Here is a 12,983-nt window from a genome sequence, read left to right on the forward strand (position 1 = left end):
TCATATTTAATAGGGCCACAACTTCCCATAGCAAAATTAGAGTCAATCACTTAGAAGGCAGATCACACCCACCCTACTCAAATTTCTCTATTTTCCTCAAAATGTTCTAATCCATTCATTACAAGTCATTTTTCCTTGGACAGGAAAGGGAAAGTAGAAAGAAGGTTGGGATGTGTGTGTGTGTGTGTGTGTGTGTGTGTGTGTGTGTGTGTGTGTGTTGTGCATGTGTATTGTGGGACCATGAAAGGCAGCCTGGTTTCTGCTTGAGCTATAATTGAAATCACCGTGAACCCGCAGGTGACCCTGCAAGGGACAGTAGGCATTTTGCCATGTTCCTGGACACCAGTCCCCTGACACGAGGCCACAGCTCTCCATAATTCTATGGCCATCAGTCATGCAAGGCAACCGCTCAAGTCCCTCCACAGGTAGAGGAGGTGACCACAGATCACATAGCCTCAAGACAGATCTCCGTTTTAATGAGGTACTTAAAAGCCTGAAGAGCTTAGCCAAGTAAGCTCTCCTTCCCAGACGTTCCTCCCTGCAAAAGGTATTTAACCTCAGGCCTGCGCTGAGAAAGTAGGGCAAAGTTTACTCATTGCGACTCTCCACCATGACAATAAATGCCTGAAAACCATGGACCCTTTTCATCGGGAACCGCCTAGGGAGCAATGGAACAGACATTCGTCCAAAGAGCTGGCTGCTACTCTCTGGTAGAAGGCCTCTCAGCAGCTCCCAGCCATGGCCTCTACCAAGTCAAGCCAAGGACTCTTTTTCCCACAGGACCCAGCTAGAGCACTCCCCTCTTTTCCCCCTCCTCTGTGGGCTAGATCCAGCCTGTGGACTCCCAGCAACATCTGGGGTGCCCCAGAGTCTGAGAACCAGACAGTCCCAGCCTCCCCGCAGGCCCACCGCAGAGCTGGCTCTGGCAGTTGCCAGGGACCTCAGTCTGCACTGCCCTACCCTTGGAGCAGGGTCCTATGGCTTCTCATGCTGGAGGTGGTGTAGGGAAAGCTCCTGCAGCCTGCCCCCAAGTGGTCAGAGCCCTGGGACTGATTCAGGCTACCATTTAACCCACAGTGTATAACCATTTTCAGGAGATGATGTTTGCTGTGTGCAAAGATGGTACTGAAGGTAGTCTTAGCAGGTAGTAGGTTGTAGACATGATCTTAGAGATGTGTACGTTTTTAGTGTTCATAGACTCTGGGTTGAAAGAAGAGAATCCCTTCACTTTTGTTAAATATTCCTCAAACCCTTTATTACTAAATTTAAAAATGCCATTGTTGCAAATACCTAGAGCGTCACTCACAGGAAATCTCTAAAATTAAAAGTATAGATGTGATACATTTATTCGTGCCAACTCTTGAAATAGGAAGAAAGGACAGTTCTTAGAGTTAGGAAAGGAAAAACAAGAGATGCCAGAAAGACTACGCATGACTGGTGAACCCTGTGACCAGAAACAGCCCATGCCTGAGGTCACAGAAGTGAATTGTCTCCACAGAGAACCCGACCACCCACCTACAGCGGCTTAGTGCTAACACTAGCTTATGTTGTTAATCACAGGCTAACTGTAGCCCAGATATATGGTTTATAACAGATAGGTCACAGGAAAACAGCAACGCAAAATACTAAAGGTAAATTTTGTCCCCTTCGTGTCAGTAGTACATTAGAGATATGTCATATGGATGTACTTGCCGGGAAAGGGAAGGGCACTGGTGTCACTGAGAAGAGAGTAGTGACCAGTAGGGACCTCCATGCATAAAATAATGTGAATATGCTGATATCAGTCCATTATACTGATATCTCTAAATATGCACCAAGTTTCTATTTTTTGTCATTTTGGGGTCGAGGAATAGAAAATATAGGTCTTGAAGGATAAGACAGATGCTTATTGACGAATATTAATTACATTTCAATCATATATTAATACATATAGTTACTACGGACACATATTAATTTTACTTGCCTGGAAGCGACAAAAGAAAAAAAAGAAAAGCATCCTTTAGTGGGTCACGTGACTTTGCCGTCCTCCAAGCAGATCTCTCTTATCCGGACAGTGTGTGGAGGAGCCTGGGGAATCCGTGGAGGTTTTCACTGCTGGAGCAGGCAGAAAGCAAGTGGATGGATAAATAAGCATGGCCTTGCTCCTGGTCTCCTTGCTGGCATTTTTGGGCTCGGGATCTGGATGTCATCACTGGCTGTGTCATTGCTCTAACAGGGTCTTCCTCTGCCAAGATAGCAAGGTGACCGAGATTCCGCCCGACCTCCCCCGGAACGCCATTGAACTGTGAGTATCGTCGCGGGGACAGCTGTGTGGCTCCCATTTGAGCATTGAGTACTATTATTATTTTTCTAATAGACTGATATCTGCTGGACTGAAATATTTCTGTCCTAACCAAAGGCTACAATAGAGCACACTCCCCCAGACAGACACTTCTGTCCTGTGGCTTTCCAGGGCCAGTTGGTGAGAGTTTATATTGACATTTGTCAGGGAAGGCCATAGTGGAAACTTGAATCCCAGGGAAAAGGGGAGGGGGTAGTTTGGAGGACACATTTACTCTTGGGGTCCACACTCCCTAGAGAAGCTGGAAAAATAAAAGGGAAAGCGAAGTAGAAAACTTAGGAGACCTACACTTAGAAGCAGGAAGCGCTGGCTGAGGCCATCTATACACACAGGATCTCAGGGAGAGCACCTGTGGCATTGAATATAGCAGCAGATAGTTCTGAGTTCTGAGGTTCTCCTTAACTGGGGAAAGGGAGCCTGCGGAGAGCGGAGAGAGTGTGATTGAGGAAGAATGACTAAGAGGGGGAAAGAACACAGCCGGGAAAGTGATGCCAACTTTAGATTTTGATCAGCTATTTAAACAGGAAGTATAAATTCTCCTAGAATTGGGCAAGAGCTGGGATGGACTTCTCTTCCCTTTGCAATTTCGAATCTAGTGGCCACACACTAAAGAAGTTTCCAAACTCTCATAGTGCGGTAAAAGAGATCCAGAGGATATGATACAGAGGCCTGCCCTCCCAGCAAGTTCTCTTCTGCCACCCTGGCTCTTTGATTGTTCAGGTAGCACTTCCCTGAGAAGTGCAAGTATGACTCAGAGGATAAACAACCTCGGGGTTTCACTCGGAGCTACTTAGATTGTCTCTTTAGGAGAAAGTGTGGAACCTAGCATGCTCAGTTGACCTCTCAAGTCAACAGTGACTGTGCAGGGGCAGTTGCGCAGAAGGGAAAACATTGCACAGCTTATTTTGGCTCCACTTCCCAGATGAGACTGCACTTCCAGATTATAGGGAAGAATGTGCTGTGCACAAGTCCAGTCTAGTGTATGAGGTTACTCCAAACACAAAGAAGCCAACGCACCCTGAACTGCCGCAAGTTATCTGCACCTGAGTGCTTCAAGCAGTACCCTTCCGGTGCCTCTGCCTTTTACCTCCAAAGCAATATTAATGCTTGGTTGGGTGGCTGTGCCGTATATATAGATCCCTACCTATCTCTCCTCAATGATTCACCTCTCTTTGTGGCCCCCCTATTGCCACCCATGTGACTCTGTGGGCCAAACAGTGGCATCCATGTTTTGAAGTAAATATTCCCTATATATGTAATTGTTGAGTAGCGTTCCACTACTCTCTCGGACGCCCTCCCATGCCTGGTTGTCTAGTGGTTGTAATTTCTTCCTAAGAAGATAGATTTGTCTGCAGTGAAAACTTGGGTAACAAGAAAAAGAAAAGGGAGGGAAAGAGAAATAAAAACGGAGGAAGGAATAAAAGAAAGGAGAGAGGGGGGAAATATGTATGTGATACATAGTGAACCCCACGATGGCTTCTTTTTAAAACTCACACTAACATATGAATGAATAAAATACATTCCTGTCCAAGAGCATTTCATAGCCAAGGAGCAAGCATGACTTGTGATTTTATAGAAACTGAGAGAACCTTAAACAGAACAGCAGACAAATTCCAAACTCTTGACTCTTTATAGCTCTAATTATGTATATACAATAAAGAAAAATGTATAGAAATTAAAAGACAAATTGATGCTGACTTGGCATTCCTTGCCACCAGCTTTGCCAACTAGGGATGAGTGTGGTTGTTTGGAAACTCTGAGGATTACGTGAAGGAGAGTTCTTCCTCCCCATAGGGCTTAATCAGATCAACTAAGTGTAGCCTGGCAGTCTTCTTGACAAAGTGCGCTGTGAAAAAGAAAATAAAGTGGGATAATTACTAGAAGTGTGTGTATGTGTGCATGTGTGTGCCTGTGTGTGTGTGTGTGTGTGTGTGTGTGTGTGTGTCTCAAAAGAGAAGATAAAATGCCAAGAACAGACATTCTGTGTGAGAGAACAATTGTGGTAATTTTTTTACTGCTTTCGTATAAGAATAGGCTTAGGATCAAGTGGACCTTTGTCAAGGAGGTGAAATCAAGGGTTCAGCCTGGTGTCCCTCTTGCACCTTGCAGGGTCCTGGGTTTGAGTAATGACCTTAGTGATGGTCATGTCAGGGAAGGGTGGGGTGACCAGGTGAGCATCACTGACTACAGTGGAATAATCCACCAGCATGGAAAAGGGGTACTGCTCACCTGGAGGAAAGCAACAGGGTTTCTCCAAGTACGTGTTTCTCCAGCCTTCCTGTCCAGTTTTTAGCATTTTCTATTCATTTCTTATTTTGTAATTGGATATTTCATTTATTTACTGTTCAAATGTTATCCCCCTTCTTGATTTCCCCTCCAGAAACCTCCTATCCCATCCCCCCTCACCCTGCTTCTATGAGGGTGCTACCCCACTCACCTACTTCTGCCACCCTGCCCTAGCATTTCCTTACATTGGCGCATCAAGCTTTAACAGGACCAAGGGCCTCTCCTCCCACTGATGCTCAACAAGGCTATCCTCTGCTACATATGTGGCTGGAGCCATGGGTCCCTCCTTGTGTACTCTTTGGTTGGTGGTTTAGTCCCTGGGAGCTCTAAAACCTGAGAGAACCTTAATAGAGTCTGGTTGGTGGATATTGTTCTTCCTATGGGTTGCAAACCCCTTCAGTCAGCTCCTTCAGTCCTTTCTCTAACTCCTCCATTGGAGACCCTGAGTTCAGTCTAATGGTTGGCTGCTAGCATCTGCCTCTGTATTTGTCAGGCTCTGGCAAAGCCTCTCAGGAGACAGTTATACCAGGCTCCTGTCAGCAAGCACTTCTTGGCATCCTCAATAGTGTCTGGGTTTGGTGTCTGTATATAGGGTGAATTCACAAGTGGAGCGATCTCTGGATGGCCTTTCTTTCAGTCTCTGTTCCACACTTTGTCTCTGTTTTTCCGTTAGACAGGAGCAATTCTGGGCTAAAAATATTGGAGATGAGTGGTAGCCCCATCCCCCAACTGAGGGTTTTGCCTAACCTCTGGATATGGATTCTTCTTCCCCTTTGTTGGGCATTTCAGCTAATCTCATCCCATTTGGGTACTGGGAACCTCTTGCTTTCCTGGCATCTGGGACTTGCTGTCAGCTACCCCCAGTTCCCCATACCCCATTTCTATACACCTCTGTTCAAATTCCTGACCCTCTGTATACCATTCCTGTTTCCTTGAATACTTGATCCTACCCCCTTTCTCCCCCGCCCCGAATCCTCCTTGTTTCTTCCTCCCAAGTCCCTCCAGCCCTCTAGCTCCCATGAGTATTTTGTTCTCCCTTCTAAGAAGGGCTGAAACAATCACACTTGGTCTTCCTTCTTCTTGAGCTTCATATGGTTTGTGAATTGTTTCTTTGGCATTCTGAGCATTTCTTGCTCTCTACCATGCCCATGCTGGTGTAAGCAGCAGAAGGACCAGATGTGCACTGACACACAAGTGGATTCCACTTTCCAAATGGTTCCTGTGGCTTGCTTTATGCTTTGTGTGTAGTGCTTCACTAAAAGTCCTCAATGGAGGTGCAAACGTGGCACTGCTGTTGCTTTTCAAAAGCATAGAAACTGGACAGCTTCAGGAAAGACCTCCATGTAGCTCCTCCATACAAAAACTAAACCAAATTTAAGTCTGCCTCTGTTGTGGGCAATGCACGTCTAATGACTATTTTTCTGTTCTTCTTCTGTGAAAGAATGCCAATTTTCTGTTCTTAGAATTTGGACTAGAAGTCATTCAGTCTCTTTCCAGCTATTCAACTCAAGTGTGGTAGTGTAAAAGCAGACACCAACAACAGGTACATGAATCAAATTGTCCTCAAAAACATTTTTTGTGTGCATTGAAATTTAAATTTTATATCACCTTAAAAAACAAAAAAAATGGTTTTTCTAAAATATAAATCTATCTATCTAAAATATAGATAGATAGATGATAGATAAATAGATAGATAGATAGATAGATAGATAGATAGATAGATAGATAGATAGATAAAATAAGAGGTAAAGAAAATACTTATAGCTCGTGGCCTTAAAATGATTCCTACTTAGTGTTAACGAGAAGCAGGAATCCTGGCTCCTGACACAGTCCTAATAAACATGATCCCTTGAGTAGGTTTCCATTGTATTGTGCCAAAGAAGTGGCAGTTTAAAGGTGTCTATTCTTATCACTAAGGTGCTTCTAACACATAGACTGTAACCACTAGAAAAACAGCCTCTTACAGTCACGTAAGTTTCAAAATTACAAACTATCTTTCTACTTCTCATAGCAAGCGTTCTCTTTCCATTGTGATGACCTTCATCCTCTGACAGAAGGACTAGTCCTCCAAGGATTTTCTATTTCCTCATTTATCCCTTCCTCTTAAAATCCTCTTCTTTCTCCAAATCAGCCTGCTTATTGCCAGCCCATTTCATCTGAAAAAAAGCCATCATCACCATGTTATGAGGCATTATTTAAAAAAAAAAAAAAACCTCATTCAATAGCTCAATCCCTTCACTTACTGGCTTATATCTCCTCACTCTCTGGTAGATGAACAAACGCATTGGCTGCAGGGTTTGTCACAAACTGCATCTCTACCTGTCTATCTTTATAAAGAATCGTGCTTCTGTTGCCCTTCCTTGGCCTCCTGCTATGCACAATAGTTAACATGATCGCCCTGGCAATGAACGTCTTTCTTGACATCATCTATGGTTACTCAGTCTTTAGTTAATCTTTCCTTCATCTGAACCAGGATGCAGCTCATTTCACACTTAATCTTGCTTTGGGTTTAATTTTTTATATGTGTCTTATTTTTCCAACTGCAGCGAAAATTTCCCTTGTGCTACTCTTTGCGTCTGAACCAATGCAATGGGAATTCTGGATCTTCAATTATGTGTTGAACCAGTGACTTAATAAATCAGGCAGAATTGCATCTGTTTATTTGCTCTGCTACTCGGTATTGAAGAAAATATTTTTATAAAAGATGATTATTACACTCTCCTGCAGTGAACTATGACAGGATTTGATGGTGTTCTTGTTTTCCTGGCTTTTCTTTTTTTTTATTTTCGTTAATGTTTTTATTAGATTTTTTTATTTACATTTCAAATGTTATCCCCTTTCTTAGTTTCCACTCCCAAAATCCCCTATCCTCTCCTCACTCCCCCTGCTCCACAACCCACCCATTCCCACTTCTTGGCCCAGGCATTCCCCTATACTAGGACATAGAACCTTTACAGGACCAAGGGCCTCTCCTCCCATTGATGACCGACTAGGCCATCCTCTGTCTGCTATATATGCAGCTAGAGCTACAAGTCCCTCTGTGTGTTTTCTTTGATTGGTGGTTTAGTCCCAGAGAGCTCGGGGTTTACTGGTTAGTTCATATTGTTATTCATCCTAGGGGGCTGCAAACCCCTTCAGCTCCTTGGGTGCTTTCTATAGCTCCTTCATTGGGGACCCCGTACACCATCTAATCGATGACTGTGAGCACCCACTTCTGTATTAGGTGCTTGCCAAGCCTCTCAGGAGACAGCTATATCAGTCTCCTGTCAGCAGTTCTTGCTGGCATCTGCAATAGTGTCTGGGTTTGGTGGTTGTTTATGGGATGGATCCCCATGTGGGGCAGTCTCTGGATGGTCATTCCTTTAGAATCTGCTCCGAACTTTGTCTCTGTAACTCCTTCTATTGGTATTTTGTTCCCCATTCTAAGAAGGAGCGAAGTGTCCACACTTTGGTCTTCATTTTTCTTGAGTTTTACAAATTGTATCTTGGGTATTCTAAGTTTCTGGGCTAATATCCACTTATCAGTGAGTACATATCATGTGAGTTCTTTTGTGATTGGGTTACCTCACTCAGGATGATATCCTCCAGATCCATCCATTTGTCTAAAAATTTCATTAATTCATTGTTTTTAATAGCTGCATAGTACTCCATTGTGTAAATATACCACCTTTTCTGTATCCATTCCTCTGTTGAGGAACATCTGGGTTCTTTCCAGCTTCTTGCTACTATAAATAAGGCTGCAATGAACATAGTGGAGCCTGTGTCCTTATTACAAGTTGGAGCATCTTCTGCCCAGGAGTGGTATTGCTGGATCTTCTGTTAGAACTAAGTCCAGTTTTCTAAGGAACCGCCAAACTAATTTCCAGAGTGGTTGTACCAGCTTGCAGTCCCACCAGCAATGGAGGAGTGTTCCTCTTTCTCCACATCCACGCCATCATCTGCTGTCACCTGAGTTTTTGATCCTAGCAATTCTGGTGTGAGGTGGAATCTCAGGGTTGTTTTGATTTGGATTTCCCAGACTACTAAGGATATTCAACAGTTTTTAGGTGCTTCTCAGCCATTTGGTATTCCTCAGTTGAGAATTCTTTGTTTAGCTCGGTACCCCCATTTTTAATAGGGATATTTGGTTTTCTGGAGTCCAACTTCTTGAGTTCTTTATATATATTGGATATTAGCCCCCTAACAGATTTAGGACTGGTAAAGATCTTTTCCCAATCTGTTGGTTGCCTTTTGGTCTTATTGACAGTGTCCTTTGCCTTACAGAAGCTTTGCAATTTTAGGAGCTCCTGTTTGTCAATTCTTGATCTTACAGCACAAGCCATTGCTGTTCTCTTTAGAAATCTTTCCCCTGTTCCCATATCTTCAAGGTTCTTCCCCATTTTCTCCTCTAAAAGTTTCAGGGTCTCTGGTTTTGTGTGGAGTTCTCTGATCCACTTAGACTTGAGCTTTGTACAACAAGATAAGAACGGATCAATTCACATTATTCTATATGGTAACCGCCAGCTGAGCCAGCACTATTTGTTGAAGATGCTGTCTTCTTTCCACTGGATGGCTTTAGCTCCTTTGTCAATGATCAAGTGACCATAGGTGTGTGGGTTCATTTCCAGGTCTTCAATTCTATTACATTGATCTACCTATCTGTCACTGTACCAGTAACATGCAGTTTTTATCACAATTGCTCTGTAGTACAACTTGAGGTCAGGGATGGTGATTCTACCAGAGGTTCTTTTATTGTTGAAAATAGTTTTTGCCATCCTAGGAATTTCGTTATTCCAGATGAATTTTGAAATTGACTTTTCTAACTCTGTGAAGAAATGAGTTGGAATTTTGATGGGGATTGCATTGAATCTGTAGATTGCTCTCAGCAAGACAGCCATTTTTACTATATTAATCCTGCCAATCCATGAGCATGGGAGATCTTTCCATCTTCTGAGATCTTCTTCAATTTCTTTCCTCAGAGACTTGAATTTCTTATCATACAGATCTATCACTTCCTTAGTTAGAGTCACATCAAGGTATTTTATATTATTTGCGACTATTTTGAAGGGTGCTGTTTCTCTAATTTCTTTCTCAGCCTGTTTATCCTTTGTGTACAGAAAGGCCACTGATTTGTTTGAGTTAATGTTATATCCAGCTACTTCACTGAATTTGTTTATCAAGTTTAGTAATTATTTTTAATTGCCTAGGATCTGATTATAATGAGATTTGGATGTTTGTTTCTGCTCTGACCTCTCCTTGAAATATCTGAAACCATGCTTTCTGTTTCTGACCTGGACATGCCATTACCTTGTTCTTTCATATGGAATATGCCACTGATCTGAAACTCATATATATATATATATATATATATATATATATATATATATATATATATATATATATGTATATATACATATATATATATATAAAATATGAAAACCAAGCCCTGGACTGGAACCCAATTAAATTTTTAGCCTTATGAGTGGTTTGAGTTTATTCTCCCTCATCTGTTCTCTCAAACTTTTTCATCAAACAACAACATAGAGCTCTTATATCGAGTCCTATTTCAACAATTGCAATAAATGTATAGCTCCATAATGTCCCACTTGATGAAAACCTTTACAAATTAGAGGCCCCATATGCTCAATTAAGCCTCAAAGAAACAGAAAAATCAACTGACTGAAGATACCATGGAGAAAATTCTTATGTAGGTTGTTAGATGGAACTAGAAGGATTCTGGTTCCTTTGATTCTGAGTGCTTTCATTTTATGAATACCATCCAGGCAAATAATAGGCAAGCCTATTATTGGATTTCCTTAGGTCTCAGATTCCAACATTTGAATAATAATTCTAGTTGTTGGATTAAATAGCTGAGGATTCCCTTGGGCTTAATGCACAGTTTTGTTGTGTGAAAAGCAGTGTGGAGAATCTATGTACAGACAGATTATAAGACCTAAATTCTTGTTATAGATTGACAGGAATTTTGAACAAGAACTTGCTAAGAATCTCAGCCCTGGCAGTGGCTTTGTGCCTAAATAAACAAAGCTGCGAGATTGCTGAGCATGCTGCCCCTCTAAAACCCACTTGGAGGACAACAGCAGTAGGAAAGAGAGGTTCCTGATACCGAAGGGTCACATTCTGGAGTTCCAAAGTGTCAGGAGTAACATTACATGCTATGAAAGTATTTGAGACTGGTCTCAGAAAGGCAGGATCTCACCCCTAGAAGATAGCATGGCCCATACTTGTTTTTCCTTTTACCTCATGCTCAGTCTGTCAGTTATCCTCTGAGCCTTCTGCCCCTACTCTTTTGGATCCCTGTGCTTAGCTCTTGTCCTGACTTGTTACCCTCTGTGATCCAACTCTCAGATTCAGGACAAAAAGCCAGATGTATTCTGGCATCAAGTCAACAGTACTGTGTCTTTCCTTGTCCTTTCTGACCTCAACCTTGTTAGGTACACACTATTATCACAGCCCTACCTCCCAGATATATCTTCTATTTCCCTACCTAAACACAAATATTTCCTCTCATCTAAATATATTCTTCTATTCCAATACTATTCCATTTTGAGACCACGGGGAAGTGGCTCATTTTTCAAAACATGTTCTTTTAACTATAAGCACTTATTGATTATATATGTGCAAGACACTTGTCAAGGACAATGTTCCTCTTCCTATGAAGTTGCAAAAAAAAAGCATCAAGTAACAACAACCGCAGTTTTCCTTATTCCTACTCACAACAAACAACTCCCTAAAGAATAAACCTTATGAAGACCACCAACATGATGGTTTATTGCATGTTGGTTATATAATATAAAGGACATCTTATGAGAGCTAGAATAAAAGGATACCAGTGTAACTGAGTGAGAACGGGGCTGTTGCCTCACACTGAAATAAAGTTAAGGAAGACACATCAGTCTGTCTACATCTTTCTTGTTGACCACCCTACGGTTGATTTCAGAAGCTATGTTGGGCCACTTTTCAAATATGAAAAATTTGACTTTAAGTTTTCAAATTATGAAAATGGCAAGGTTGGATCTTCTGAGCTTGGATATGAATGACTGACATACATCTTGGAAAGAGCAAGTAAGAAAGACTAGGCTGTTGTATTTATTTCTCCAAATTCTTAATTTTCTCCAAAGCTACTGTGTTCCTAAATGGTGTCTTGTGTTTGTTGGGTAAAATTTTGTCTATTAGTATGATATGTTTGCCAGATCCACCCAACCATTTCCAGCAGCATCACAGCAATAGCACCACTAGCTAGGACCAGCAACAGCAGCAGCAGCAGCTCTACCACCACCACCACCACCAGCAACAGCAGCAGCAGCAGCTCTACCACCACCACCACCACCAGCAACAGCAGCAGCAGCAGCTCTACCACCACCAGCAGCAGCAGCAGCAGCAGCAGCAGCAGCTCTACCACCACCACTAGCACAACCACCACCAGCAGCAACAGCAGCAGCTCTACCACCATCACTATCACAACCACCACCACCAGCAGCAGCAGCAGCAGCAACTCTACCACCACCACTATCACAACCACCACCATCAGCAGCAGCAGCATTACCACCACCACCAGCAGCAGCAGCAACTCTACCACCACTACTACCACCACCACCACCAGCAACAGCAGCAGCAGTTAATGCATTCTCTTCAGAGTTGGAAATTTCAGTGACTTGCCTCACAAAGTCCATGAGCCTCCAAAAGCAATACACCTTCTACTATAAAGGGACATAAGTAGAGGATCCCTGAGCACCCTGAACTCTTAAGGAAATCTTTTTTTCTTCTTGGTTTTAAACTCTTTTGTGTGGCTATGTCAGCTTTAGACAAGAACAAATTAAATACAAAACAAAACAATCACTTTCCATTTTTCAGCCCACTGCCTGAACCATCCCCAGACAACTCCATGAGATTGCCACTTCCATATAACTGCGTGTGCTGGTTTTAGACCAGAGAAGGGAGATGCTTTGTGGGTAAACAATGTGGCATTTGTCTTCATGTACATATTGAAAGAGGGAGAAAATCATGCAATAAGAAATACTGGCTTAGGTTATAAAACTGAGACAGCAACAAAAAATATGAGTATTGTGACAGACAGTTGAGAGGTCATCTGGAATCCTGCCTATAGTAGCCACAGTGCTTATCATACCCCTGAGCATGAGAAATGCCTGAGTTCCTTCGAGAGGAACACACAGTCTTAGAAAGGCATCTCATTCCCCCAAACAAACACTAGAAACAAGTGGAAGAAGAACAAACAGTTCTGATAGCCAGATAGAAAGCTCATAGAACAACTCTTGGGAGTAGATCACTCGGGGAAGATTCCTAAGAGAAAATAACAACAGTGGCGAACACTGTAATAATCACAGCAGAAGACCTAGCT

General features: G+C 42.5%; 1 protein-coding gene across 5 annotated transcripts in view; it reads left to right on the forward strand.

Annotated features, from left to right (window-relative positions):
* The first annotated feature begins 2,073 nt into the window (after positions 1–2,073).
* Fshr (follicle stimulating hormone receptor) overlaps positions 2,074–12,983 on the forward strand; it is a 201,506-nt gene continuing 190,596 nt past the window's right edge. For all 5 annotated transcript variants that reach the window (XM_021186441.2, XM_085832743.1, XM_021186442.2 and 2 more), the window contains exon 1: positions 2,074–2,284. In XM_021186441.2, the coding sequence (XP_021042100.2) occupies positions 2,133–2,284 (152 nt within the window). In that variant the 5' untranslated portion in view covers positions 2,074–2,132. The remainder of the gene's footprint in view (positions 2,285–12,983) is intronic.

The sequence above is a fragment of the Mus caroli genome, unplaced genomic scaffold (assembly GCF_978045245.1).
Source record: "Mus caroli unplaced genomic scaffold, Mus_caroli_1 scaffold_18, whole genome shotgun sequence".
Lineage (NCBI taxonomy): Eukaryota > Metazoa > Chordata > Mammalia > Rodentia > Muridae > Mus > Mus caroli.